Source organism: Talpa europaea, assembly GCF_964194135.1.
Source record: "Talpa europaea genome assembly, chromosome: 15".
Lineage (NCBI taxonomy): Eukaryota > Metazoa > Chordata > Mammalia > Eulipotyphla > Talpidae > Talpa > Talpa europaea.
In genome coordinates this window covers 16,700,957-16,728,939 of record NC_140083.1, presented here as the reverse complement: position 1 = coordinate 16,728,939, position 27,983 = coordinate 16,700,957, and the positions used below count along the sequence as shown (strand labels likewise).

The window sequence follows — 27,983 nt, the reverse complement described above, 5'->3', positions numbered from 1 at the left end:
AGAGGCAGGTCCTTAATTCACTTTTAAATCTTTCCCCACCAGCATGGCAGTCACGGGGTGCATGCTGGCTCTGTGCTCCCGGTAGGCGCAGATGGCCTGATCGTGGGATTTGTCAAAGGCAGCAAGGTCCCTGTGGAAAAAAAAAAAAACAGAGATGGATAAAGACTTACTTTAGCAAATTTTACTATCCTTGTGAAGTTAACAAAGATCAGACAAGATGAATGATTCACAGCTATTTATGTCATTGTTCTATTTTTTCCAGAATTTCCGCTAAATCCACATAGTTAATAACTTCACTTATGTTTTAAAAAAGATTTTAACAAAATCTTCTGTTGAAATTTTTAAGTACTCAAATAACTCAAATATTATAGAAAAGTGCCATACTAATCTCATTAAGTAGGTGTTGTCTTATCATCTATTGATCCATTCTCTCCTATCTACTTCCCCCCAAAGAAAAAGATGAGGGAAGACTTAATTATAAATCTTCCACTACAAAAGAAGAATGGATACTGATTTTGGATCGTTATTTCAATAGTTGCAAGAGTATTCTATCATTGTGTTAGGAGATTTTTATTTCTTGAATTTGCTTTTCAATACAAATGATGAAATGTGCAAAAAAAAAAAAAAAAAGAAATAACTTCACTGAGATAGTCTTAAAGTATATCTTGTGGCCAAGATACAAGTTTTTGCCTCTTATACCAGTATTCCTTTCTTATATGTCAAGCAATCTATATTTCCACTTCAGTTGCAACATTTGATCACAAAGATTTGGCTTTACTTGTTCGTTCTTCTTGCATTGAACTTCAGACTTTTTTCTGTCTATGCCTAATCACCAATGATCTTGCTTTTTTTTTTTTTTTTTAAAGATTTTATTTATTTATACAAGAACTGGGTACAGTCAGAAGCACGGGAGGGTGAGAGAATTCATCAGAGCCAGAGCAGGGAACAGAACAGGCAGACTGACGAAGTATACTGCTGAGGGGAGCAGCGGGTGGCAGGAGAGGTCTGCGCGCCATGTGGGACCCTCTCCGGCTGCTGGGGATCGAACCGGCGCTGCAGAGGCTGTGGGCAGCTTTGTAGCCCAGCGCTCAACTGCTGCACTACCAGGGGAGGCCCTGATCTTGCTTTTAAAGCTCTTTCAGTGTATACAAATTTGTCTTTGATTTACTGCCTTTTCACTAGTGTCTGACCCTATTTGGGATAATCCACATATAGCACTCCTTAAAAAGCTAATGAAATAATCACAAATTTTAAATACTTAGAATTTATTAATTCCTATTTCAGAATTATATCTATAATCTTTAATAAATTAAAAAAGATTGTCATGAGATTGCATTTTACAAAGTATTTTAGTAACAAGAAAAGCATTTTTCTTCCCCATTCAAAGCATGGTTTGATTTGATTCTTACCTGAACAAGGGTCGTGTAAACTTCATTCTTCCTTGTTCAGTCGCCATTTTTAGAGCCAAAGGAATTGCTTCCTCCCATTTCGATTGAATGCAGAGCCGTAACCATCTGAAAGGAGAGTTTTTTTTGGGGGGAGGGCATTGAGGAATGAGGAAGAGGGACAGGATAGGACAGGTATATCTGAAAATTACATTTGTAATGATGAATAATCCTGTTTACTGTATATCACTTTATATTGCCTTTATTCTGAGACTCTCAAATCCTTATATATACAATTTAATACTTGGAGAAGAAAAGGAAGAGGAATTTGTTCTTGAAAAAGATCATTTGTTTTAAAAGGTTTGGATTATACAGGTGTCATGTACCTTCTACATGCAATTTCTGAAGGAATTAAATGTTGGTTTAAGCTTCACACTACAAATCTGAATTAAGAATGATTAACCACATAACAGAATCAATGACAGATTCTAACCATTCCCATTTCAGAGTTGATTTGTCTAGTTATGGAAGAACACCTATTTATTACTGATTAATTCTAATTTTTTTAAGGCAAGAGAAATTTAGTATCAATTCTAACAAAAAAATAATAGTTTCATCTTATAGATGTTGCAACTATGACTATTAATTATTCCTAAAATATGACTATTAATTATTTCTATAGATGCAGTGCATTTGACAAGCATTGCTCAAGACTTGTGTAAGTCTCATACTCTGCTTTCCCCTTTTCCACCTTTTATACTACTTTTCTGCTTTCTTCCACAGAGACAAGTTAAAATGATGTACCTGAATCGTATTTCAGAATTGTTAATGGCATTGAAGTTGTACACCTCTTGCATTCGCTTTATGTGCCCCAATGGAAGAGGTGCCTAAGAGCAAAATAAAGAAGTAAAACGTACCATTTCAACAGGATTCCTTGGAAGAAAGGAGCTGGAGAGAAATTCTTAGCCAGATTAATACTCTAATATTTTATAATATAGGAATAAGTTAGATAAAAGTAAAAGAAACAAATGCACACAAAAATAAACTTGTGCAAACTTATTCTGGATAAGGATGTCCCACTAGGAGCAAAGGGGTAACAATTTGTGAGGTACACAGAGAAGAAATAAGAATTCCTCTCCTCAGACATTTTGGTATATATGAGAACTTTCAGATCCTTTCCAGAGTCTTTAAGTTCTTCCTCATACCATGTAGTGCCGAGGACCAGCCTCCGGCAAAACGTCTTGCCAGGGGTTCCTGAAAGGATGAGACGGCCTAGGCGAAAACGAAAGGGCTGAAACTTAAGGGCTGAGGGGAAGGGGATGAGGTAGAATGAGGAGACACTGACACTTGGTGAGGTGCTAGTATCTTCTGCCGCGAGACTCAGCAGGTCTTTTTTTATTCATTATTAGTAATAATAATAAGGAAATACATTATCATGTGTAAAGCAAAAACAATTAGTATATTATGTTTCCCATAGACTACTGGCCCCTACAGGTCTCAGCTAGACGGCAGCTCTCAAGGTTAATAGATAATAAACCAAACCTAACATTAAAGCTACTTATTTTTTCATTTAGACAATTATTGAAAATAGTGAATAACCGCCAGTGCATCCCTATCAGCTAAAGCCTAAGCATCAAAGGACTATTCTATTCACATGACCTTCAGCCGGAGACCAGCTGCAGTTCAGCTATTAGAACTTTTTCTACCTAGAAATTCCTTAACTCAAATAGCTTCATATTAAAAACTTTCCCAAGAAACTTCAAGAGAAAACAAAATAGAAGGACCTACTATGATTATTGTATTGTAATGCTTGTCAGGCATGTTCAATAACTTGTTTCCCATTGTCAAGTGAGCCAAACAGCCCAACAACTAATTTCTAAACAAACAATTTTTCGTGCTATTTACTTACAGTATGCTGATACATATAATTTATTGCCTAATATACTTTCTGATAAATTTTTCTCTATGTCCATGAACAAAAAGCAAAGGGATGTCAGATCTTCAGCCCCACGGTGTGAGACCCTTTTTCTTAGCTGCTTGTCAGTATCCTATCTGGCTGGAGCAACAAGGCCTCCTGCAGCATTTCCCCCTTTTTTGTTTTTGACCATTATTTTTATGTAAATGTATCTTTAAAGTATTTTTCTTTCCTTGACTAAAAACGTATATATATGCATATATGTATGTATATGTAAAATTTTTTTTCATATTAACTTTACCAAGTGCAACTAAGCTATACTGTTTTTAAGTCAATTTTAGTAATCTGCTATGTTTAAAGTAACATTTTGGGGTGGTGAACACATAAAGTACCTCCTTATGTTCTGGACTACTAAAAGAAAAACACCATCATAATTTGTTGAAAGTTTCAGTGATGTCTGAAGAAAAGAGGAAGGAAATTGATGACTAATGGTTAATTTAAAAAAAAAGAAGGTAAGGGAGAGTAGTTTTGTCTTAAAATTAAAATGTCTGGTTGTGCCAGAATGTGGAAGAATAGAAAAAAAAGCTAAAATTGAGGGTATGTAGTAAGTTGTAAAAGGTTTGAGGAAAGTGAATTTTATTTGCCTTGCTTTATAAAACCTGCAAATAATGGGTTTGAAGAAAAACAATAATATGTGTTGGAAATTTGGCTGTGTTACATTATTTGATCAATTTATTCATTTAATGGTAAAAAGACTAATTAATACTAAATCTTGCTTTCGTGTGGCCACACAGGCCATTTCAGTGAAGTTGTCAACATTGTGGTGCTGGACTAAACCGGTGCCTTCATGGAAATTTTGTGTTGTTGTTTCTGTTGTTTTTCTGATGCTTATGGCAAAGCTTCCCAAAAATCTAAATTCAAGTACAAATTTGGTAGCCTGTCATTTGGCTGATGCAAGGAAATTTTGTGGAACCTCAGTATTGCTCCTGAGACACTCCACAAAGTTTCTCCCTTTCCTCCTGGGAAAGGCGTTAGATAAATTTGTCCTATTTGGCTTTTACCTAATGAAGTAAAACTGAAAGGAAAGCATTGTCACTTGGGGAAACGGGTAACACCTTGACCTGAGATGAATGTAAATTGTCAATGGTGATTGTCACCTTGTAATATTGTATATTTCAGTTGTTTAATATCTACAGAAATTGTTTCTGGAAATATAGGGAGAAAAGGGCTCAACAGATTCCTACTGATGGAACTGTTGAGAGTAAAACTTTCCTACTAAGGACTGAATAGACCTGGAAATGCACCTGATATTTACTAAGTTTTCTTTGACATAATACTGGTAATTTTTTTTGCATTTTGTTCTGAATCCACAAAGTTTTCTTGTTTTGGTGATCAGGATCTGCAGCAAGGTTGCAATTTTTTTTTTTTCAGAAAAGCTAACTTGTGTTTGCATTTTCTCTCCCCTTGATACCAACACAGCATAAAAATAGTAGTAGTAATCTTTTACTACTTATCTCAGAGTCTGTTTTTGCATAACTTCCATAGGGATTTTGTCTGTTTAAACAAACAAATTTGGACATGAGTTTGATTGTGTGGCTTTAAGTGAAGTTCTTCCAGAAAGTTAAAACAGAGCTGAACCAAGAAGAGGAGAACCTGTTTGCTTTGTTTGTAGGGTTACAAAAACCTCCAAAGAAGGTGAGGAAGCTTGCCTCCATTGGCAGGACTGAATAACCCAGCCAAAAAAAAAGTCCCTGGTACCCTCATGGAGAGGAAAGCCCAGGTGGAGTCTGATGAGACCAACTTTGTTCCTGAAGCCTACATGGACCGGATGCCAACAGTTTGCTCTGATCGTATATGGAGTGTTCCAACAAAGCCAGCTGAAATTGCTGTTTAGTTATTCTGCACTGTGATTGTATGCAAAAATAGGTAATATGGTTTAAAAGTAGATTTAGTTTACAAACTTTTGCTATGCTGTTAAAGTTTGGGATCAAGGTTGGGAGAATTTGTGTTTTACATAAATTAAACCATTTTAAGATTTTTTTTTTTTGTTTTTTTTTTTTAGTAGTTTTAGTACTATAATTATTGTATTGTAATGCTTGTCAGGCATGTTCAATAACTTGTTTCCCATTGTCAAGTGAGCCAAACAGCCCAACAACTAATTTCTAAACAAACAATTTTTCGTGCTATTTACTTACAGTATGCTGATACATATAATTTATTGCCTAATATACTTTCTGATAAATTTTTCTCTATGTCCATAAACAAAAAGCAAAGGAATGTCAGATCTTCAGCCCCACGGTGTGAGACCCTTTTTCTTAACTGCTTGTCAGTATCCTATCTGGCTGGAGCAACAAGGCCTCCTGCAGCATTGTAGATCTTAAATTTATTGCATTCTCTAAATTCATTCAAAGTTCCTTAACTTTCCCCCCACTGATGGCCTCTAGTTTTACCTTTGTATATTTCCTCTGAAATCCCTTCTCAATGATCCTTACGAAATAGTAGTTTTTAAACTTTTATATTACAGTCCTCGTTGAGAATCTAATGAGTAATGTTGACTCTTTACTTAGGGAGACAATACATTTATCCTATAAATACAAACTTCTAAATAATTACAGGGAGTTCAGAAATCTGTGCTCATCTTAACCCATGCTAAAAGGACAAGTTTGGGTGAAGAAAGGAAAGTAGATGGGTGCAGTTTGGGTAAGAAGAGAGTCTGAGGTACTCCTGGATGGTGGGGTGGCTGTCTCTAGATGGTGAGGCTGCTCTCCAGCACAACCTCATCTTTCTCTCATTCCACACTGATAGAGCCACCTCGCTGTCACTGGCTGCTAGACCCTCCCAGGCTTTTCAGCCTCAACTAAACTCCAAGTCCACCCTGCTAAGTCAAAAAGTCACCTCCTGGGCCCCCTTACTGTCACCAATTTTTGCTGTGACTATTCCTAAGTCATCCCATCAGGCTTTCTCCCCTTTCTGATTTGGGGGTCACATGGCACTGTGACAAAAATTTCTGAAACCATGATGACTTCACATACTAAAAACTGATTCTTGAAAGGCACCTGTTGCCTTAAATCCTTTCCTCTTTTGTGTGGATTCCATAGGAGATTCTGTTCAAAGTCTTCTCCATCCTCAAGGTCCTCAGACCTTAGTGCTCCCTTTAGCGCAACAGTAAAGGTCCTATCATTATCTCCCTCTCAAAGTGCAACATCTGCCTTCAGTTTCACATGTTCTATTAATTACCTGAGTTTGACACCTTAAAATTGACTTGGTCTCTTCCCTGTTCACCCCAAATCTAGTCAGCCACAAAACCCCAGCCTCTCTGGTGTAATTGTCCTCACATCTGTCTTGTACTTTACTTTCCTATCCAGCTCCCTCTGTCCCATGCTGTACTCCTGAGAGACCCCCAGCTCACTTCTTCATTGTGTTCCCCATGTCGAACCAGCCTTCACATCACCAGTAGACTCATTTTCATAACCCACCATTTCTTCAATGACTCTCCTGTTAAAGATGCTAAATCCTTTCCTACTGACGAGAATAAAGTTTAGGGCTCTTAGCCTAGCATTCAAGGCCCATCACATTTGGTCCTAGCAGTCCTTCCAAAGATATTCTCATTCACTTTTTTACCCAGGGCCACAACTGGTTCCTGCAATACTGGGCAAGGTTGCTACGTCAGCCTTGGATTTCTACTTTCCCTGATAACTTGCTCTACTCAAATTAAGCCCCACTTTTCCAAATATCCTTCCTTGATTATTCCAGTTGGAATGTAGTCCTTCCTCACTGGTTAATTTTTTTCTCAAATGATCCCTAAAATAACCCTCCTTCTATTGCTAAATTTTTCATGGGTGACCTTTCCTATAAGACCATAAACTATATTTCTTTCCTACATATTTTTATGTTCAGCACAATACTAAATTTAGCAAGCATTCAACAAATATCTCTAAATAAGTGAATGAATTATAAAAATCCTTTTCCATGAGTTTCTGCATTAATTTCTGAACTAGTTTGACCTAATTGCTGTACTTTTATGGCCACTTTAATTTCTGACATTTTGAGTTGGTACTTACTCTCTGGAGCATCTGTGCTAAAAATTCATTCAACTGATGAGAAGAGAGATCTTTCAGGTCTGCTGCACTGAACGAATTTAAGTCATCTTCTTTGGCCTAAAACAAATGTTACCTGGTTATTTTCATTCATGTACCACTTAATAATATTTATTGGTTTATCTGACATAAAGTAAAAGTTAAAAAAATAGTAACCAGAAATACAAGGGTATAAAAGACTGCAAAAAATAAATTTAAAGTAGCTAATGATGAGATTGAGTTACTGTAACTTAAAGATCTGATTACTACCATTCAAGGTACATAGAATCCAAAGTGAAGAAACATAACAAAAAAAACTAATTTAAAGGATAATTCAAAAGTTTGGGTACAGGATCAAGCTGCATATTCTTTTTAATAGCATACTAATACTAATTGATAAGGTCACAAACTGATATTTTTCCTTTATCTCCACAGATCCTATTTTCCCCACTTACTCCTGGAAAGTCATCTAAGAAAAAGAAAGGTGAGTCTTTAAAGATGTAATTAAGGAATATTATATAATGCATATCAAAATAGCATTTAAAAATCTTTAAAAAACATTTTAAAATTCTTTCAAAATAGGGTTTTTATTTTAAAAGAAATATATGCAAATGTCAGGAAAAAAAACAAGTATGACCAAATGAAAAATTTCTCTGCTTTTGCTCTGTTTCTTCAACTCCCATTCCTCAGTGGCCAATATTAGCAGTTCTATGAATATTCTTCCAGAAAATTCAATATATACTCATATATCCTTTTAAAGAAACATTATTTTGTAGCTTCCTCACTTTGAACTCCCCTTAATACTAGAACTTCATTCTTTAAAACCTCAAGATCAGAATAGAGATCTCATTCTGTCCTCAAAAATATGCAAATCTAAACTATTACTTGAGGATATTGTCATGAGCAGTAAAAACATAAATAGCAAGGAAATGATAAACCAAAATTCAAGGCCATGGTCACCTTGTTGGGAGGGCCAGATGGGAGTGATGGTGCACAGATGCCTACAAGGTCGTATTTACCATGCTCATGGAATTTTCACAGGTATTGCTTGACAGATGATTTGTATAGCTTACAAATAGGTTATGTACATATTTTCTTTTGTATTTATTTAATATTAAAGAAAAATAACCAGAAATAGAATGCATAAGGCAAGGAGAGAATTAGTGATTACATCCTCAGTCTGCCTCCAACACTGCCTGCTCCTGTTGATGATGGAACCTTTTATAATTACCCCACCTTAGCAGCCGAACCTAAAATATCTGAGCAGAAATCAGGAGCAGCAGCTATTTTACCAAGTAAGCCGGAATACATTTTTTCAAATTGAAACAGAGGGTTCTAACACATCACCTTGCTGAGAAACCCTGTTTCTCTTGGATATTGCTTGTCCTTTTCTCCATGGCATGTTGTGCTACCAGATCTCTCTCACTACATAGGAATCCTCAAGCCCCTCTTAATTATCTAGACTGAAGCCACAATGATGCCGCCCCTCCAGCCCCAGACGTTGCAGCCACAGTGCTGAGTGCAGACACCGGTAGCTATAGGCCTGGTCTTGATGGTGGGGCATGCGTGCACACAAGCAGAAGGCTGCCTGGTTTTATATTTTCTTCTAAGAAAATCCCTCAAAGATGTTTATACTTTATTTTAAATTAACATGTCTTTCCTGTAGTTTCTTGCTCCATGTTCCTCATACTTTACCCTGGTTTTGGTTGTTCTTCCTTCTTCTGGCTCTAGGTGGATTTTCCTAATACCTAGAGCTTTCTGCATTTCTCTCCTATCTTCCACATTCAGTTTTCAAGTTGTTAGCGAGCTGTAAAATTAACTCTCAAAAATCTCTTTCAGAGCTATTAGTACTTGCTCCTGTACTGTTCTAATTCAAACCCCACAAGTCTTCTGATCTGAACTATACAGTCATGTATGGCTTAATGGTGGGGAAATGTCCCCAGGATATTTCATTGTGTGACCACCATGGAGTATGATTATACAACAGCTGCAGGGTGAGCCCAGCAGGACCAGGGACACTCTATGACATCCATCAGTGACCTAATACCTCCCAGAGCTGGCCTTCTGACCATAGCAAAAGCTTTCTGAAAAGACCTTCACTGAAAATACCTATCAAGTTAACCAATACTTTCCTCTTCCTCTGTAAAATGAATGAACTGATATCCTGGCCTGCTGAATCTCTGTTGATTTATATACTAACCAAGTCAGCTATATAATTATTTCCAAATGTGTTTATGTCAGTTGTGCTTGTAATTATGAAGTCTTATCAAGGGAGAGGCAAACTGATGGAAGAGAAGTGCTGGAGTTTATAATAAAAAAGGAGTCAAACATCACATATTATTACTCACTGTAATCCATCTTTGACTTAAGGCAATACAAGCATTTGTCAGAGTCATGTCATAACTGCAGAGAGGAAAAAATATTAAAGACTACATTTTATAAAAATATACTTGCTTTTTCACAAATGCAAGTAACAAAACATACTTAAAATTAAAAGTTCTTTTTAAAAGCAAATAAGGAACTTCAAAGTGATGGAAATAGAAAACCCCTCTGCCTGACTTAATATTACTGTCCTCATGTAAGCACTCAGGAGTCCGTGGGGACAGATAACGAAGCACCTGATCATCCTTCGGAAAGAAGGTGACCAGCCCCGGCAGTAAAGAGACGGGACTCAGTTCAGCATATTTAGTGTGCATAGTGCAGCAGGGACAGACCTAGTGACTAAGGACAACCTGATAAACAACACAAAATTGTTTCATGGATTTTACATTCTGTCATTCCAACTGGCCAAACATCCAGTGGATCTGAGAGGCACCTGCTATGTGTCAGGCACTGCTTGAGACATGGGGACATCACAGGGACATCACAGGGACGTGACGTCACAGGGACATCAGAAGAAAGTGAGAACAACTAACTGTGACCATTAAGCAAAGCAAGTCTGACCTCAGGGTTCAGTTTCAAACATCTAAAAACTCTCTTCTCATCATTAACAGTTCAAAAAAGGCATAAAACCCTTTCAGATATTTAGGATTTAGGAGGAGAAGGAAATACTGACTTGGGCTTTACAGGGGGCATGCCAGGAGAGTAGAGCCAGGCGTTCCAGTCAACTTGATTGAGAAGATCAACCTGTGACAAGTAAGAACATCCAGTTTGCTACAGAGCAATCCCTTCTATCAGAAAAAAATATCTAAAACAGACTTTTAGGTCCTCAAATCTATATTTTTGTCTATACATATCAAGATAATTTGTCACTTTTCTGAAATGAATTTATATTAATCAGTATAAATAATTCAAATAGGAAAATTAAGTATATGCAAAAAATAAGTTTCTGAAACATAACAGTGCACATCTCTCTGAAATAGGAACATTCTGTTTTTAGTTCATGTTGAGATCACATTTTAAATTAAAAAAAAATACAATGAAAGGTTGAGTCTTAATACTATCATTAAGTAATTCAAATCAGCCATAAAGAGCTTTTAAATAAAAGTATATTACGTTTTGCACAAAAAAATAAGAAAACTTTTAAAATCCAACCTTATCACTGAAGTGGGCATACAGGAAATCTTTCCAGTCATCAGTGGTTATGCTCTTGTAGGAAAATTTCTTAACATAAGCCTTCAAGAATCCTAGGAAGACCTCTAAGAGGTGAAACAAGAAGAAGAAAAGAAGTGACTTAATAGAAAGATAATTATTTGCCTTTTTTTGGGTGCTTCGTAGTATACTAATAAACACAAAGAACAGAACATTCAAAGAGCAGAGAATTAATAAGGCTTTCAGAAGGAAAGAATGTTCAAAAAATGTGGTAGGATTTAAAATTGGGTCTTGAATAACTGTAATGTGGTAGAAGGGAGAAAGAGAAATGCTAATTACAAGTATGGGATGACAGAATGAAACCCCCCAAAAGGAATACACAACATGTAAGCTCTAATTACAATAACCTTTGTATGACTAGAAAGGCAGACAATAAGACCAGGCAGGCAGAATGAATCCAGCTGAGAGAGGGCATTTAAAACAGTTGACAAAGAAGAAAACCTCAACATCCAGCATACAGGAAGGTTGTATACATTCAGCGCATCTACATAATGAAATACATATAATGAAATCCTACCATGGTATTGAAAAGTATAAGATGGATTTGTATGTACTGACAAGGAGAGATACATGTGAGCAACTGTTAAATTTAAAAAAAAAAAACAACAAATGTAGGACAAATATACAATATGATCGATCCATTTTCTGCAATTCAAATAACTACATATATTTATTTGTCTTTTCATTTACACTTAGAAAATTTAGAAAGAAATCAGAAAACATTTAGGAAAAGATTGGGAACAACATAAAAAGAACTGCTAACAGCGATTAAGAGTGGGAAGGAGCTGAGGGACTCTCACTGGTTATTATACTCTTGTAAACTTCCTGTACCACACACATTTTTTCAGGAGTACATACTATTTTCCTAATTAAAAAAAAAAAAAATTGATGAGTTTTTTTTTTTTCCTTTAAGTCAAGCAATGCAATTTGGAACTCAGGGCTACTGAAGGTTTTAAGTAGAGAAGTAAGATCAGAAAATGGTACAGGTTTCTTCAGCAGCTACATACATAATGAACTAGATGTAAAAAATGGGGCAAAACAACAATTACAAATTCTTCCTTATTCTGCACAAGACCCTTTAAAAAAATTTAAAAAGCCAAGTACTTACCTGGGCCTCCAAGAAGTTGTTCCAGGTAAAAGAGTAAAGCAAAGCCCTTCTCATAGGGAACTGACGAATATGCCACGTCAGGATCTACGCCCGTCAGATCAATCACAAGTTTGGTGAAAGGATTTGTATCCCCAAAAGTCTTTACCTGCAAGACACAAATTGAGATGAACGTCAGTACGTGAATACTGATATCGCTGTGCAAACAAGCTGACAAGGAAGTATTACTTACTCGGTGGCCTAACTTGAGGCAAATCTAGAACTTAAGCAAACTCAGAGACTGGAAATAGGACATGTCAGCATTAATTTCTGGAAGTCTATTAATGAAATGGCTACTTGTATATTTCTTGATTTATTCTTATAAAAGACTAGAAAAAATGTTTCAGACCTGGTCAGCAAATTCAATTTTCAGGGGAGAGCACTTAAAATGATATTAATATACCAAATAAAATTCAAACAGAATAAGTGGCTATGTAATGGCAGAGACTCAACGGGCTCCTACTGGTTGGGAAATTGACCTTACACATGATAATGAAGGACGTGTATTGACAGAATGTCATCCCAGCATCTGCTTGATTTTCTGCACCTGTAAAAATGACTTTCTTGTTGCTATTTAGTACAGATGCTTTACACTAAATTTTTGAACACCTATACAACTTTGGATGAAAGAATGACTCATTTACCGAATTCTGTAATTCTCCCCATCCTCCAAAAGCATGAAAATGCCTGAACTTCTCCCCAAATAATCGTCCACAAATGTGTCGTTCCAAGTACACAGTATGTCCTTCATTTAACCTGAGAAAAAATTAAAACAGTGTCACAGCTGAGAGGAAAAGTCATTTTAATTAACAAGGTATTTTCCTCTGGGAAATACCTTTTTGGTAGAGGTACAGCATAAAGCAATTGTGAAGCAAGAAGAGTAACATCTAAGTGAATTGCCTTCAAAACAATGGGAAGCTCAATCCAGCAGAGAAAACGGAAGTCATGGGTCTAGTTTTACGTGTCTGTATTAAAAAGTGACTATACCTAGAACTAAAAAACAAGCACAAACTGAACACCTTTACTTTAACATTATAAGTGTTATAGAATAAAAAAAGTATCTCTACCAAAAAGATGATAACAAAGAAAGACAATGTATACACACAAAACATTTCAGAGCAGTGAAAGGCAGGGAAAGAAGTTAATAGCAAGAACCAAAAAAGAAATCATCGACATCATCATCTTACCAAAAGTGATCCCAAGTTTTGTTGGTCACTAGATTTCCTGTCCAACTATGAGATATTTCATGTGCAATAACCTAAAGGAAACAGTGGAAGTGACTTGTAGTAAAACTGATTATCTTAACCTCAACTATTCCATTGATAAGTATCTTAGTTCTTTCAATTCCAGGCTATTCAAAAATATTTTAAGATTAGCTGCGATAGGAAATTACTCAATTCACTTAAAAAAAAATCAAATCAAACCCAAAACCCCAGTATAGCATAATTTTAAAAATTAGAAACAAAAATTATTTAGAAACTATTAAATGACTATATCATTATATGAAGAAATCAAACCATACAATTTTAAATTGTTAATGTAACAATGTTACAATAAGACTCCCCAAGTACTCTTTTATAGCCATATCTTCAATATAATACAATGACTATTTTAAAATCAGTTGACTTAATTCTTCTTGAGGATAAGATCATAATAATTTTTGACTTACATTGGAGAGTGACTTGTCACCTGCCTAAAAAAGAAGAAAATTACCTTAGCATTTCAGTTATCAAGTTACAAACTAGATCTAAAAGACCCCTTTGGTCAAAATATAGCATTCTGGCATTAATGATCCACTGTATTTCTACATTCCAAGGAACTCAAAAGAGAAAGCAGAACAAAAAATGCAGGACTGTAGCATAATTTTCCTCTCACTAACTCTAGGGAATTTTTCCACTTCATGGAGGACCAACATATTTGTCTCTAACTCCCAGGAAACCTATTTTTCGACTTCCATCTTTATTATCTGCTCTTATTGGCCCTTATGTACTTCCTTCTCTCCTCATTACCCATCGTCTATTTATGAAAAATTTATAGTGTCCTGTGTCTCCTATGGTATGTTTTGTTTATTTGGTTGCTAATCCAACCATGAGCTATCGCATCTGCTTCTAGGAAGATTTAAAGTAGCTTACAAAGGCTTATAAAATGAAGCTATATTCTGTGGCCTGGCCTAATCCTTTCCTATCCATGGTTAACAAAGATATTTTGGTTTTCTTTTTGTTATTGTTTCTTTGTTTTGCTAGTACCTATACTGCAAGTGTAAATGGTCTGGATACATGATAACCAGCCCTCCCACCCCAACATTCCACAACACCTTGAACATAATAGTCTTTTCTCCAAATGGCCAAATTATTTTTTTTTGAGAAATGAAATGATGATAACCATGATGAGCATTAAGACTAGATAGAAGGGTTATGTAAGTAAGAACTTTTAAAATATATGTCTAATGTTCTTCATAATCATATCTCAAACAGAAATTGAGGAGAACTCAATTTCAGATAAAGAAGTATTTCCACTTACCAGCAGGGTAGGTGTTACAAAAGTGAGGCAAGGGTTTTCCATGCCACCGTAAGGGAAGGATGGCGGCAGGACCAAGAGGTCATACTGCCCCCACACATACGGGCCTCCCAGATCTTCGGCAATTTTAAGCATAGATTCAGTCTGGAAAATTAATGCATAAAATTTGCACCTCTTAATCATGACCATAACAGTGTATATTGCTTTCTATGAGGGCTATGAGTTGATGCTGCTTATTTTAAATGAAAAAGATACCAAAATCTGTAGCAACTGCAAATTCACGTAAGATATGTTTGACTCTTTTGCCACATCACTTAAAGCCATCATATTTCATATTCAAACTTAAATCTATTGTCTACCACAATTAACAAATAGAGTAAGTATATGACCAACCTCAGAAAACTCATAAGCAGATTTTTCCACCTGTTCCTTCTCAGACCAGACCAATGTTCTTGGGCCAATTTGCCTACCAATAAAAAAAAAAAAAAAGTTGAATAAAAAAGGAATTCGAGAAAAATTACTCATTAGGTTCTAGGAAAGATTTAAGGCAAAAATTTAAATCCTTACAGTAGGTGTGTGATTCATCATGTGCTTGTGGGATGTCTAAAGTAGTCAAATTCACCAAAACAGAAGGTAGAACAGTGTTAGTCAGGGTCTAGGAGAGGTAGAAACAAGGACAGGTAGACTGACTAAAATACACTGCTAAGGGAAGCAGCGGGTGAGACAGGAGAGGTCTGCTGCGCCATGTGGGTTGCTCCCTGGCCAGAGATCAAACTCATGCCTTAGTGGCTGGCAATAGCTTGGTAGCACTGAGACTTTAACCCCTGCGCCACCAGGGAGGCGCCTGCATACTAAGTTTTTATAGTAAAATAGAGTGATAAAGCATGTGAATCCAGTGTGTGTTATAAGCTTACAGCACATTCAGCCTCATGTGGCCAGTGGCTGCTGTGCTAGAAGCACAGGTGTATCTTTGCTGCGTCACCTCTATAGTCAGGTGGCCTCCAGCTGGTGCCTGGCTCTGTTATTTCCTAACTATGAGACTATTGGCCAGGTACTAAAACTCACCATGTCAGTTTCTCCACTGGTATAACTGGGGGGAAAAAAATCATTGTCTCTACCCCACTTGTTAGTGTTCAGTGGCACAATGCAGAGGAAGTGGGCACATAATGTGAGTTAATAATTGTTGGCTAATGACAGTCCTGGGAGTGTCTCCCATGGCCAGGAGCTTTAGATGTGTTAGTCTGTTAATCTTCACAAAAATCCTTTGACATATGTATTATTATTTCTAGATTTTAAATCAAGGAAATGAAACTCAAAGAGGTGTGTCTGAGCTAGTAATGCTGCAGCTGGAATCAGAATCCTCCCACACAACTTCTCCATATTTCTGGTAACTTCAAAAATGTGTTTTCTACTTTCTTAATATTCAGTTGTTTAGAAATAAGAACAAACAAAATCTAAGAAAGAGAGCACCCTATTGTAATGAAATATTTTATATTTGTTTATATTTGGTAAAATGTATAGGTGTTAGTATATTTTATTTCATGTTTCACAAAACCATCCCATGAGGCAGGTAGGAAATGCAGATATTGCAATATCAAGAAGGAGGAAATGGAGGTTATGAGAAGTGACTTGTTCAAACTCATAAAAATTCAGATTTTGAACTAAATATAAGAGCATGTTCATATTATAGTACTTAGAAAATCTAAGTGGGTAACTGGTAAAGATTTTTAAATTCAAAATTATTTTATTCCTTATATTTTATAACTAGATTTGAATATTCCTGCAGCTGTCAGCTTGATATCTTGAGAAATATGCAAATGGTCTACCAATTAATCCTGACAGAGGTTCAAGAACCTCAAAAGGTTTATGAAAACCTTTTCATAAACCTCAAAATTTGTTGAAAAGCTTACCTGCTTTCTAAAGCTCCAACAACTAAGGCAATCAGGTAGCAAGGAATCGGAACCTAAAGAGGGGAAACAACACCCCACCCCCCCAAATGTCTGCATTAGTGTTTAAAAGCATTAGAGGAAGACAACTCTCATTCCAAAGTCAGTAAATTCCCTTCCAGATCTCTTAACATTAGTGTAGATAAATGTGCTTTTGGACTTCTCAAATAGCTCTCAGTTCTACAGGGTCAAATAGTTCAAGATTATGATATAAAACATTGCACCACAACTATTTCCCTTTTCTTCCATCAGGAAGGAAAGCTTTTGAAATGTGAGAATTGTGATGCACATAGTACACTTCAAGCAGTTCTCAAAATTAACCTTTAAGGAGGAGACTGTGTTCTCTTTAGATTTTTTATTTATTCTCATGACTTAATTTTTTAAAATTTCTTTATACTTTAAACCACTTCTGGTATATGTGAGAGGCGTGCAAAATAGTCCAGCAATCAGAAGATGGCAAAAATATGGAATAAAAAACCTGGGGTTGGAGCAAAATTGCTTATTGAGACTCTCCAGTGTCCTTTTAAGGAGGTCTAGTGAAAAAGCAAACAAACACACACACACAGAGTTTACAAAAGATCAAAGATATGAGTAAAAAACTACCAACCATAGAAATTTTAATTTAAAGTTCACAGTGCTCTTTTCATCTACGATAGCACTTCCATTTGTAAACATTAACCAACCACAAGTCTGCACTCTGGCACAGAACAGGTAGAAGTGTTATTTATAGGAACAGGAAACCTCTTACTGCTGGGGATGGGGGAAAAACGTGATCAGGCACACTTCCTACTATCCCAACCCAGCCACTCTTTTTTCAACACAACACTACAAGTAGAAAAAAATATTTTAAAAGCATGAAAGAAAAATAAGGGGGAAAAATGGAAGCTGCTTCCTAAATTCTGAAATATTTCAAAAGCCATTTTGCTCTCTGAATGGGTAAAGGCTATTAATATTTCACCACCAACTAAATAAAAAGATCCATGTATCTTACTTTTTGGCTGAATCTGTATATTTTCCTGCTCGGATCTTCTGGGTCAGGTGCTTCTCCTTCACGGATGGCACTCATAAGTGCCACTAATTCTTTAGGGACAGACACCTAATGGAGAAGAACAGTCATTTCCAGTTATAAACAGAAGGTTGTATGTATCTTAAATTATATATGGAAATATCCTTTCCCCTCCTGTGACTACCTATACAATGACTAGAAACTCACGTAAGTCCATATGTACCTGTTTTGTAAAGATAATTAGCAATATGTAAAACCAGCTTAAAAGTGAATGTGAGTATCTGTCTATTCTTCTACCATATTAAAAGCATTTGGTAGAAGCTAGATTAAAAATCTCAGCTTTGCCACAGAATAACTACTGGACTCTGGGCAAATAACCTTCCTGAACCCCAGTTTCCCCATCAGATGAGGGTAATACTTCATAGCACGGCTGCAAAGAGTAAATAATATACATGAAGAACCCAAAGCCGTGCCTGGCACCCAGTCTGGCCACCACCCTTGATCCTTTTCACACCCCAAAACAGATTCAAAGGGGATGCTACAGTCTCTTTACAGCAATTTTATATTAAAAATGTAAGTCTGGAGTTACAACTTTTTTAAGGCTCATGACTACAAGAAACTAAAACTTGTCAGCAAGAATGGTGAGATAATTTTGTCTGGAATTCTATATGGAAAGGATCTTCTTGGTCACTTAAGTGTACACTCCAGCTCCATGACTTTGAAAGTTTTATTTCTAATAAATGCCAGAATCAAGGACCAATCCCTAAGGTTAACACTCTAGCCACATTCATCCCTGTGAGCACTACACTTCCATGTCCTTGTGAGGTCCAGTACTCAGTTATCACTGAAGCAGACACAGAATTAGGAGCTCCAGAATCCAATGCTATAACTATACATCCTAGAGCTAAAAAGCATTTGGGAAATAATTTAATTCTGCTTCATTTTAGGCAGTTATATTTTATAAAGACGAGACAATAGAGGCTGTGAGGTCATAAGCCTTCTCTGAGGTCATGCAGTTATTAAGAGGTGAGAAGTCCAGATCTTGGGGTTCCTTGCTTCCAGGGACACTCTTCTGGAGCACTCACTCCACAAGGTGTGCCTTGATGTGGGTTGGAGGGTGTCAGTGATTCAAGAAGGCCCCCTAAACACAGGTTGATTTTCAATTCTATTTTTGGTCTAAGTAGGACCTGTCCTCTGGAGGGTATGTATTTATAAACAGTAGCCTACCTTTTTTTCTGAAAGGATAAGCAGTACAAGAATAAGTTGGAAAAACAGATAAGTCTGGAACCTATGCCTGTTAGATCCCCAGATAGATGCTCAGATCGTATTTATAGAACCTTGAGTCCTGCAAATGTCCAATTTTAAAAGTTAAAAAAGGTTGTTCTCAAATTTTTGTTTTTAGGTCCAGAATTCTGAATTTCTTTAAAAATCAGAATAGCATGAATTTCCTTTATCTACAGTTATTTTTCAAAACTGCCTTTAAAACTGATATTCAAAATAAGGTCCACAGACTTTTTTTTATATTTTCACATATTTTAGGTAGATATTTAACTAAGTGAAATATTTCTAGCTATAAAAATTCAATTATTATCTCTGCTTATCATTTATACCACATAGAATTCAATTAAAAATGTGTGATATTTACCTCTGCACTGTAGGTTAATTTCACAGAAGGTGTGTCCTGACAAGGAATAATTGCTCTGCAGTGGATGGCCTGGGATGGGGAGAAAGAAAAAGAAAAAGTCAGTTTTGCAGTTTTCTCCTTTCTTATAAATCAAGGCATTAAGAAGTCATTAAAATCACAGCTTTGCTCTTAGACTCATTCTTTTTAAAAATAAAATTACACTTTACATTTCCTGGGAGTTTTTAAAATAGCAAAAATTTTTTGTTTTAATGTATTCTCAGCCCTCAGGTTTCAGCTGAAGCACATAGCAACATTAAAAAGTATGCTCCTGCTCTGCTCTGAGTAATAGCCGTGCTCAGAGAGAAGCTATTTAGAACTCTGAAAAAAGGGGATTCTTCAGTGAGATAAATTTGAGAGCCTTGTCACACTACACCCCTGCCTTTTAGTCATGAGGAACATCGTCAGTCTCCTGAAGTTTCTGAAAAGACCTACAACTAAGAAACCTGTTTGATTTCTCACACTTATTTTAACAAGAAATATACTTTTCTCTTAGTGATGAACATCTAAAAGGGTGTCAGTGTTTTGAGGAACACAGCTTGGGAATGTTGCTAGAGTCTTGACATTTCAAGCTTGCAGCAGACCTGAAAATTTAACACTAAGACAAAAAGGAGAGAGGAAGAACCATCTCTCTAAGTAGCACTAGACATTCATTCATCTAATCTGTAAAGTGTTTCTTTGCTCTCTGATCAATTTGTCATAAGCACTGACTCCATTAAACAAAGGATGGCACACATATGATTTTATCCCTGGCCTATTTACAGATAAGTCTGGTGAAGATAGGAACTATCTTGCTGGGAACAAGCCTCCCCAAAAAGTGCCATTTTGGTACATGGATTATTTTGAGCTGAAGGCAATTATAAGCCAGCAGATTAAAGGACAAATATTTGCCACTCCCTTATAACCTAGAAGACCTGATAGACAACCTTGCCCAGAATCAGAGTTATTAGCAGAGATAAATATTTATGATCTACTAGTATTGCAGGGCAAACAACTAATTACGGAACATCTGTTCTTATCAACAGGTGAATTACCCACCCCCCTTTACAGTCCAAGTTCTCTCCCATTCCTTGGCTCAAGGTATCACATAAAGGTGATTTCACATGACTATATGAATTTCGCATGTCTATGTGGGATCCTCAAATGTATGAAATTAAATTTGTTTCTTTTTTCTCCGGTTAATCTATTGTATGTCAACTTAATTATTAGACTGCCTTTAGAGTTCCTTAGTGGTCCTGAGTTAGGTGACTCTGTAAAACAAAAGGGGTTTTTATATGTACATCACTGGATAAGACTAAACCCAGGCAAATATGAATACCAAACAATCTTAAGCAAAAGCAAAATCTTATTTACATTTTTCTTATCAACAGCAACATTTCTTAACTGAAATCTCTTTCTTACTTTTCAAACACTGTTGCCAATAAGAAATGGAATAATATTCAAAATTTATATTACTCGACCTCACAAATCCTGCATTTCTTGTCACCTCTAGCTATGGACTATATATGATCTATATATTCTTATTTAGAACATTATATCTCTTTTAGATTATTGAATTGAAGGTTTCTTAGATTAAAAGATATTTCAATTGGCAATAGAAAGCAAACATGTATATTTTGTATGCCAATATTATTTCCTTTCTTATAGACTCGCACTCATATTTGAGCCTAACAAAACATCTATCATAAAGAATATAGAGAGGATTAATTATACAAAGAACCAAACACAGTACTTGGAAATACAGTAAATGTTTAATGAAGTGAGTGTCTTTAATTGTAAATTATTTGATTACTAACAGAATTAGTTTTTTTTCTTTCAAAAGACAATTTGCTACATATTATTCTTATGACACATTGTCTTTAACTCTGTGGTTCTTATTGTTAGTTTTTAAACAGAAAACAGAAATAGTTTAAATTAGATTGTTTTAAAGGTACATTTAATAGATTTACATGACATATACATTTGTAAATGTGTAAGAGAAGTCTAGAAAGGTTATACAACAAACTCAATGTTGAGTGCTTCTGAGTAATGACATCTGGAGAATACTAGAAAATCTGTTCTATCACTTTCTACTTCTATACTATCAGCATTTTTTGGTAACTAGTACATACTACTTTTGTTTCATTAATTTTTCCCTTTCATTTTGTGCCCATTTGTGAGTGCCTACTCTGAAAAATCTACGGTGCTGGGGATATAAATGTAAATATGATCTAGAAAGTCCAATGTGAGTAGACATTATTTACATTAAAGGACATTTCTTTTTAAAAGTAATATACATGTCAATAATGAGAGATATAAGTGAAAATAATTAAAATAATATCTTAGGTAAGACTCTCCCCCATATCCAGAGGACTACATCCACTTCGCCTGATTAAACTACATATGTTTGTGTTAGGAGTGTCCTTTTACCTGGCACTGACTAAAGAGAAATGGGTGTTCCTTCCCAGACGTTTGTTCAGGAGTGAGCCACTGAAGAGCAGAGGATTGTGGAGATGTCTCAAAAGAAATTTCTATAACGATTTCTTGATTTCTGTAGGAAACAAATATATTAGTAAAGTACAATTCAATATAACTAAAATATGGCTTTATAATATATATCCATTGAATAACATCGATAATATTTTATAAGGTCTCATTACTGGTCAGCCATCAGTTGGGATAGCATACCAATCAATTATTTCATACATGCAATCTGGAAACAGAAAAGGAAAACTGTCTAATCAAAAATATATTTTCCCTATTATTTAGCTATGAAAGAGAAAGATGATAGCACTCATACTTGCTCAGAGCAACAGGAAGAGAGATTTCCATTGGTGATCCTTTATAAGTTTGACTTTCTCCAAGAGTATATTTGACTTCTTGTCCATTGATGACCACTTTTTCTATTTTAAGGTCCTTTGTATCCAAAGTCTAAAATCAAATTAATATGTTTAAGTGATAATAAAATATCTTTATACACTGTAGAAGACAAATACTAGTTATAGGTTAATTACAATGATTAACTGCATAGAGGAACTCACTGCTTATGGAGAGTAAGATAGAGCATGAAATTACAGGAATGAAAGGAATCAAGTTAGTGCAGATCACTTCTCTTGGGATCCTGAAAATTTGGGGTGCTAAGATTTGCATATATATTGTTAGGTAATTCTGGAAGAGACACCCAAATTTTGGGCTTTACGTAAAATTCAATTCTAAATTTAAATACCTTTTTTGCTTTCATCTCCTAAACTTCCCTGCTATGAAAAAATTCAATTATAAATTGTTTCCTTCATTATGACTCTACAATATATCTCCCCATACATTTCTTTGTAGAACTCAAATAGTCCAAGTATTCCCTGGTACTTTAATATATCTAAAAATCAGAATAAACTTTGACACTTGTCTGGTTATACTGTTGCTATTGTGTATCTAGAAAAAGCTCAGCATGGAATGCTGTCTCACCAAAAGACCCCAGTGAGGATTGGGAGGGCATACATATTTGTTCCTGTCAATAAATAAGGACACTCCTTTAGCAGCAATGTCTGAGTATTTTCCATCCTAGTAATCCTCTACCTGATATCTAGAATCCACACCCTTTATGATCGCTCAACCAATCTCTTGTTCCACAATCTTCAACCTTCCTGTGCCCCAAAACTGTGTCCAAATACCCTAAACAAGCCTCCCATATTATTTTTGAAAGTCCACTTGATCCTTCTGCCCATAATGATATCTAGTCTATGTTTCTGCTTCCTTTCTTAAAGTCCAAGTGCAATGTATGACTGCTATTCCCACTTTATCATCCATATGCAGGAGACTCCATCCCCCCATTCAATCTGGTTTCTAGCTCCTTTGCCACTGAAAGGGCAATTTTTTGATCACTGATGTCTTTTCTGTTCAATAACCACTTAAAGCCCTATGGACCACATTATCTGATTAAAGTCCTCTTGGCTTCTTTAACTTTACACATAAATGATTCTACTTGTCTAATATTTTTCTTGTCCCTCCCTTCTAACTCCAATTTACAGAAATGTCCTAATGTTCCAGCTTCAGTCCTTTGATTTTCTTACCATTTTCTTGATTCCTAAGCCCTTACTCATTAGTTGAAGCCACCTCTTCAACTAATCCTCCTGTGCAGATAACTAGTAGTCTATTTCTATGGTTGTATCCTCTCCTCAGGACTACAGCTGGATAGCTCTAATTGCTTGCTTGACATTTCCATGGGAAATAACGCCTCATATTAAAAAAGCTTTTAAAAGTTCTAAAAATGAAGGCACCATTATGGTACTCTCTCCACTGTTTTCTCTGTTCTATTAATAGAACTGCTTAAAGTACCTAGGGTTTTAAACGTTCAAATAATCCACTGTTGATCCCAATCCCACATAGCAAATTAACAAGTTTTGCTTTCACATTATTTTTATACTGTCTTGTCATTTCTTCTAACACCACCAGGTCAGACCTTCACCACTAGCCTTCCTATTCTCTATCTGCTAACCTGTGGCACCTTTTCCTTGAAATCTGACCTGGAATAGCACGGGGGTGTTAAAAAGCCAACCACAGTCATTTTCCAGCTATCTCTCTTTTTATTAGTTAATTATGGATGATAAGCTCAGAATAAGTCTCAAGGGCAATCATTACTATGATTCTCATCTAGAATCAACAATATTTGATTGGTTCCATCCTAGTTTAATTTTTTTCCTTTTTTAAAAGAGCAATTAAATTTGGTGAATACCCTCCAACTGGATAATTATTTGTTATTCTTATTGGTTGGGGAGGGGGTTCCTCAATTATTGCCCTAAATCTAAATTAGAACTGAGTTATCTTCCTGCACTTGCCTATGCAGAACCTATGGTTTTATTAGGCTTATAACTTATTAAGAATAGCAGTTGCTCCTTTGTCCCTTCATATTCTAGGACCTATTTCTGAACATCTGATTTGTTTTAAAACCTTGATTGAATATATATGAATATAACTACTCACATAGATACTACTCTTATAACTGTAAGGGTGAATTAATTGGATAATTTCCAGCAGAAAGCACTTTTTATATTGCCTAAAGCTTTCAAATCTCTTCAGAATCCTAAGAGTCATCTAATTGTTAAGACTTTTTCTGAAATTATTTTCATGTCCTCTGTACTTGTAGCAGCAGAGGACCCAGCTCTCTCCTAAAGCACTTACTGTGCTGCTATATAATACTCTTTTTTCTGCACTTGACTGAGGATTCTTAAAAGGACAGAGAATGTTACTGAGTGTTGCATTCCCAGGGTTCAGCACAGAGCCTGAAAAAATAGTACAGTCGATGCAAGAAGCAAGGATTGCACTACCAGAAAACAGAAATGCAATGGTTAAGCTGTTCTCCAGAACCCCAGCTATCATTCTCATATTACTTAAGAAATTTGCCTTCAAATTTCACTAACAAATGTTATGAAATGATTGACCAAAGAAAAAGAATAGGGAAAAAAAAAAAAACCCACCCTGGACAGTGAACAAGTTAGAATTAGTACTTTTCAACAAATCTCTATTGCATGTTGACTATGTGTAAGGACAAGTTCCCCATATGTAATTATAAGAAACAGATCTACTAATGGTGGAAATTTACCAGAATAGTATTTACTATATCTCACAATAACCTTTTTGAAAAATAGCTCCCAGGAGACCTGGCCTTCTGGGCAGCAGGTTAGTTTCCATGGAATATATAATAAGTTCCCTTTTTTGCACACGGTGCTAGGGGAGCCTACTTCAACCAGGGGGGGGGCCTACTTTTCTTTTTGAGTGTAGGGGCTTTATGGCCTGAATTTTGTTTCTTCCTATCCTTATTCTCTTTTTCTCCAATTTCTTTAATAATTTTAATACTATTACAGTGCATACATTGTTTTAAGCAAATTCTTTCTGCAACAAAGCAGGAAGCAAAGAAAAAAGTTTATGTCCAATTATTATGTCTTTATTTATATCATCTACTTGTTATTTGCAAGGTGTTGAAATGGAAAAAAAAAAGGGGGGCTATGTGTTAAAAATAAAAACAAACCAAAAAAAACACCTCCATTTCATTCCCAACCCAGCCATTTACTTGGTAAAGAGCAGAGGGTTTGCAATCAGAAAGACTGGCACTCAATTTCTGCCTTCTGCCACTTACTAGTCTGTGATCTTGACCAAGACATTAAAATCCCTGATAACCACCAACTAAAAGAATACCTAGGAAAATTGGAAATTTTAACAGATAAATACTTGAAAGGTTATCACATATATGAGTACTAAACTTCAGTGCAGATAATTCATAATTTCAAAAGGATATTTAGAAAAGCTAGGAATTGGTCTTGTTAGAGCTCTTTCAACATTGCCAATGGACTCCAAGAATGGAGGTAGGAAGGAGACAGAACACATGATGTCCTCTCCCAGGCAGGCCTCACTCTCAATGTTGGTGAGGTATGATGCCACCTCACATATCACTATCAACAGTACAGTCCATATTAAGCGTTTGTTATTTTTTGGTGGGCAAAGCTTTCTAAATCAAATTCATCCAACTTGTGAGTGTGCACTATGTGCCAGGTGCTATACTGAGATTTGGGATTCACTGGGCCATAAGCATAGTCTCTACCTTCAAGAGTCTGTAATCTAGTGGAGGAAAGAAATAAGCTAACTTCAAATAAATGAAACCAAATTCTTGGCCTCATGTTATTACTACAAATAAGCAAAAAGTTATAAACAGATGTCACTATAGAAAACTATCTTTTCTTGTATTGACTCCAACATTATTATAATTTCAGGCTTTCTAATTTATTAAACAGATATGCCAACCAGGTATGATAATTTAAAAATCTTACTTTTCTTGAGATATGGGGGAATGCAAAAACAATGGGCAGGATTTTCAACTGGACATTGGAGGGACATTCTTTTCAAAGTTTAGGCAGGCTTACCCTTGCTTACTTGTGGAATAGAGGTAAACCTTTAATTTTTTTTAAAACAGGTGAGAGTGCAAGGCCCTATTAAGCAGTGTGAAGCAATCAAAATCCACTTGCTTTTAATAAGAGGAAAGATTGCTAATCTTTTAAATAGGAATTCAGTTTTGCCAATCTTGCATGGGCAAAGCTGCCTGCACTAAAAGATAGTGGGTACTTAAACAGACCAAAGTACAGCCTATAAGGAAATAGTTAACCTTCTTGCTTGTAATTCCTTTATCTATTTTCTTATAGTACTTAGAGGAGTGGACCTATTTTTCAATGCAGAATTAGTCTAGAAAAACGTTAAAGAACAAAGAGTTACTTGCTATAATAATTCACAGCAATGAACTAAAAAATAAAGGCCTATTAAACAGGGAAAGTCATGAAAATAACCAATTCTTACATAAACTTATTATGCCCAGTTAACTGACCCCACTGATTTCCTTCCATCAAATCGACAATATGGTGATGGAGTTGCTCTTTTCGTGTTTTCATAGGTTGTTAGCACACCACCCCATGCAAAGTACTCTGTGGCTGGTCTTTTCTTGTCCCTCTTATTTCTAAATAGTCATCTACGGAATTCTTCGGGTGAAAGGTACAACCCAAAGTACTATCAGACAATTCGAGTAAGAACACTGAAAACCGGTTATGTTGTACAGATAAAATAATTTAATAACATTTCATAAATCTAAGCAAGTATCTCACCATTCAAGCGGCTAGACAGCTTGCAGAGGTACATGATTTCTAAGAAGCACAAAAAATTACTTGCTTCTTGGAACCAACAAATAATACATTCTACAGAAACATCCTTAGAAAGCTTGCATGACCTAGGGGTCCTTAAAATATTAGCAGTGTGGCTAAAATCAAAGCGAGGAAGGACCTCGATGTTGGAGAGAGACAGAAAGTAGAGACTGGAAGTATCAAAGCAGGACGAAGAGAGGGGTCTCAAGCTGGGAACCCTAAAGGATTTGAGAACCAGGCAGGGGCATCTGGGGAAGAAGATGCTTCATCGTGTCAGCGGGTTGAAATAAAGGTGCCAAGGAGCAGGGATCAAGAGGATATAGGGTCTGAATCTTAGATGCAACTATGAACCGAGAAAGGTGCGCTGACGACTGGAAGAAATCTGGGGCCTGAGGAGGGAATTCTGGGCTGCAGGCCGAGGAAATGGGGAGGCCACAGAGGATGCAAGCGCTGGGAACTAGAATTCCAGCAAGGGGGGCAGGGGGGAATCGTGCAAAGATGAAACCTGAGCGTGGGGTGAGCAGCAGGGAGTGGATAGGCGGAGGATGTGTCCAGGGAAGGGGAGAGCTCTCTGAGCAGCAGGCTGGGGGGGAGACACGTAAGCACATGCAGGGGGTGAGGGAGGGGATGCCTGGCTTTACAGGAGGTAGGTGGGGGCGATCTTGAGGGGGTGGAGGCTGAAGCAGGGGGTGCTGAGAAATCAGGGGGGCTGGAGAGGAGGTCCAGAATAAGGGGCGCGGGCTGAGCAGCAGCCCCAAGGGATGCACGGGCCAGAAGCGAGCCAGGGGCTGGGAACGGGCTGCAGCGGGGTGAAGACCGAGCGGCGGGCGGTCCCGGGGGGACCCCTGGAGCGAGGGCCACCGTACCAGGCTGCGCAGATTGTCCTCCTGGGACTGGACAGTGAGCGCGGCGGTCCCGGTCAGCGCCTGGCGGGTAAAGTCCACGCTGCAGCGCAAGTGCAGGTGCTTGGTCCGGCACACCGAAGCCGGAGAGGCCAAGGAGCACGTATCCACTATTTCAGGCATGGTTCTGGGGATCCCCGCCGCGCCGACCCACACCCCAGCTCT

General features: G+C 36.7%; 1 protein-coding gene across 1 annotated transcript; it reads right to left on the bottom strand.

Annotated features, from left to right (window-relative positions):
- Nucleotides 1-12: 12 nt before the first annotated feature.
- Nucleotides 13-27,941, bottom strand: LTA4H (leukotriene A4 hydrolase; the record flags this gene model as incomplete). The annotated part of the gene is made up of 19 exons (XM_084254924.1): nucleotides 13-130; nucleotides 1,410-1,514; nucleotides 2,190-2,272; nucleotides 7,362-7,457; nucleotides 9,725-9,779; nucleotides 10,432-10,502; nucleotides 10,911-11,014; nucleotides 12,076-12,220; nucleotides 12,756-12,867; nucleotides 13,299-13,369; nucleotides 13,781-13,804; nucleotides 14,632-14,772; nucleotides 15,022-15,094; nucleotides 16,539-16,591; nucleotides 17,566-17,670; nucleotides 19,226-19,294; nucleotides 21,671-21,791; nucleotides 22,041-22,171; nucleotides 27,783-27,941. The coding sequence occupies 19 exons, from the start codon at nucleotides 27,939-27,941 to the stop codon at nucleotides 13-15; spliced, it is 1,836 nt and encodes a 611-aa protein (XP_084111050.1).
- Nucleotides 27,942-27,983: the final 42 nt, after the last annotated feature.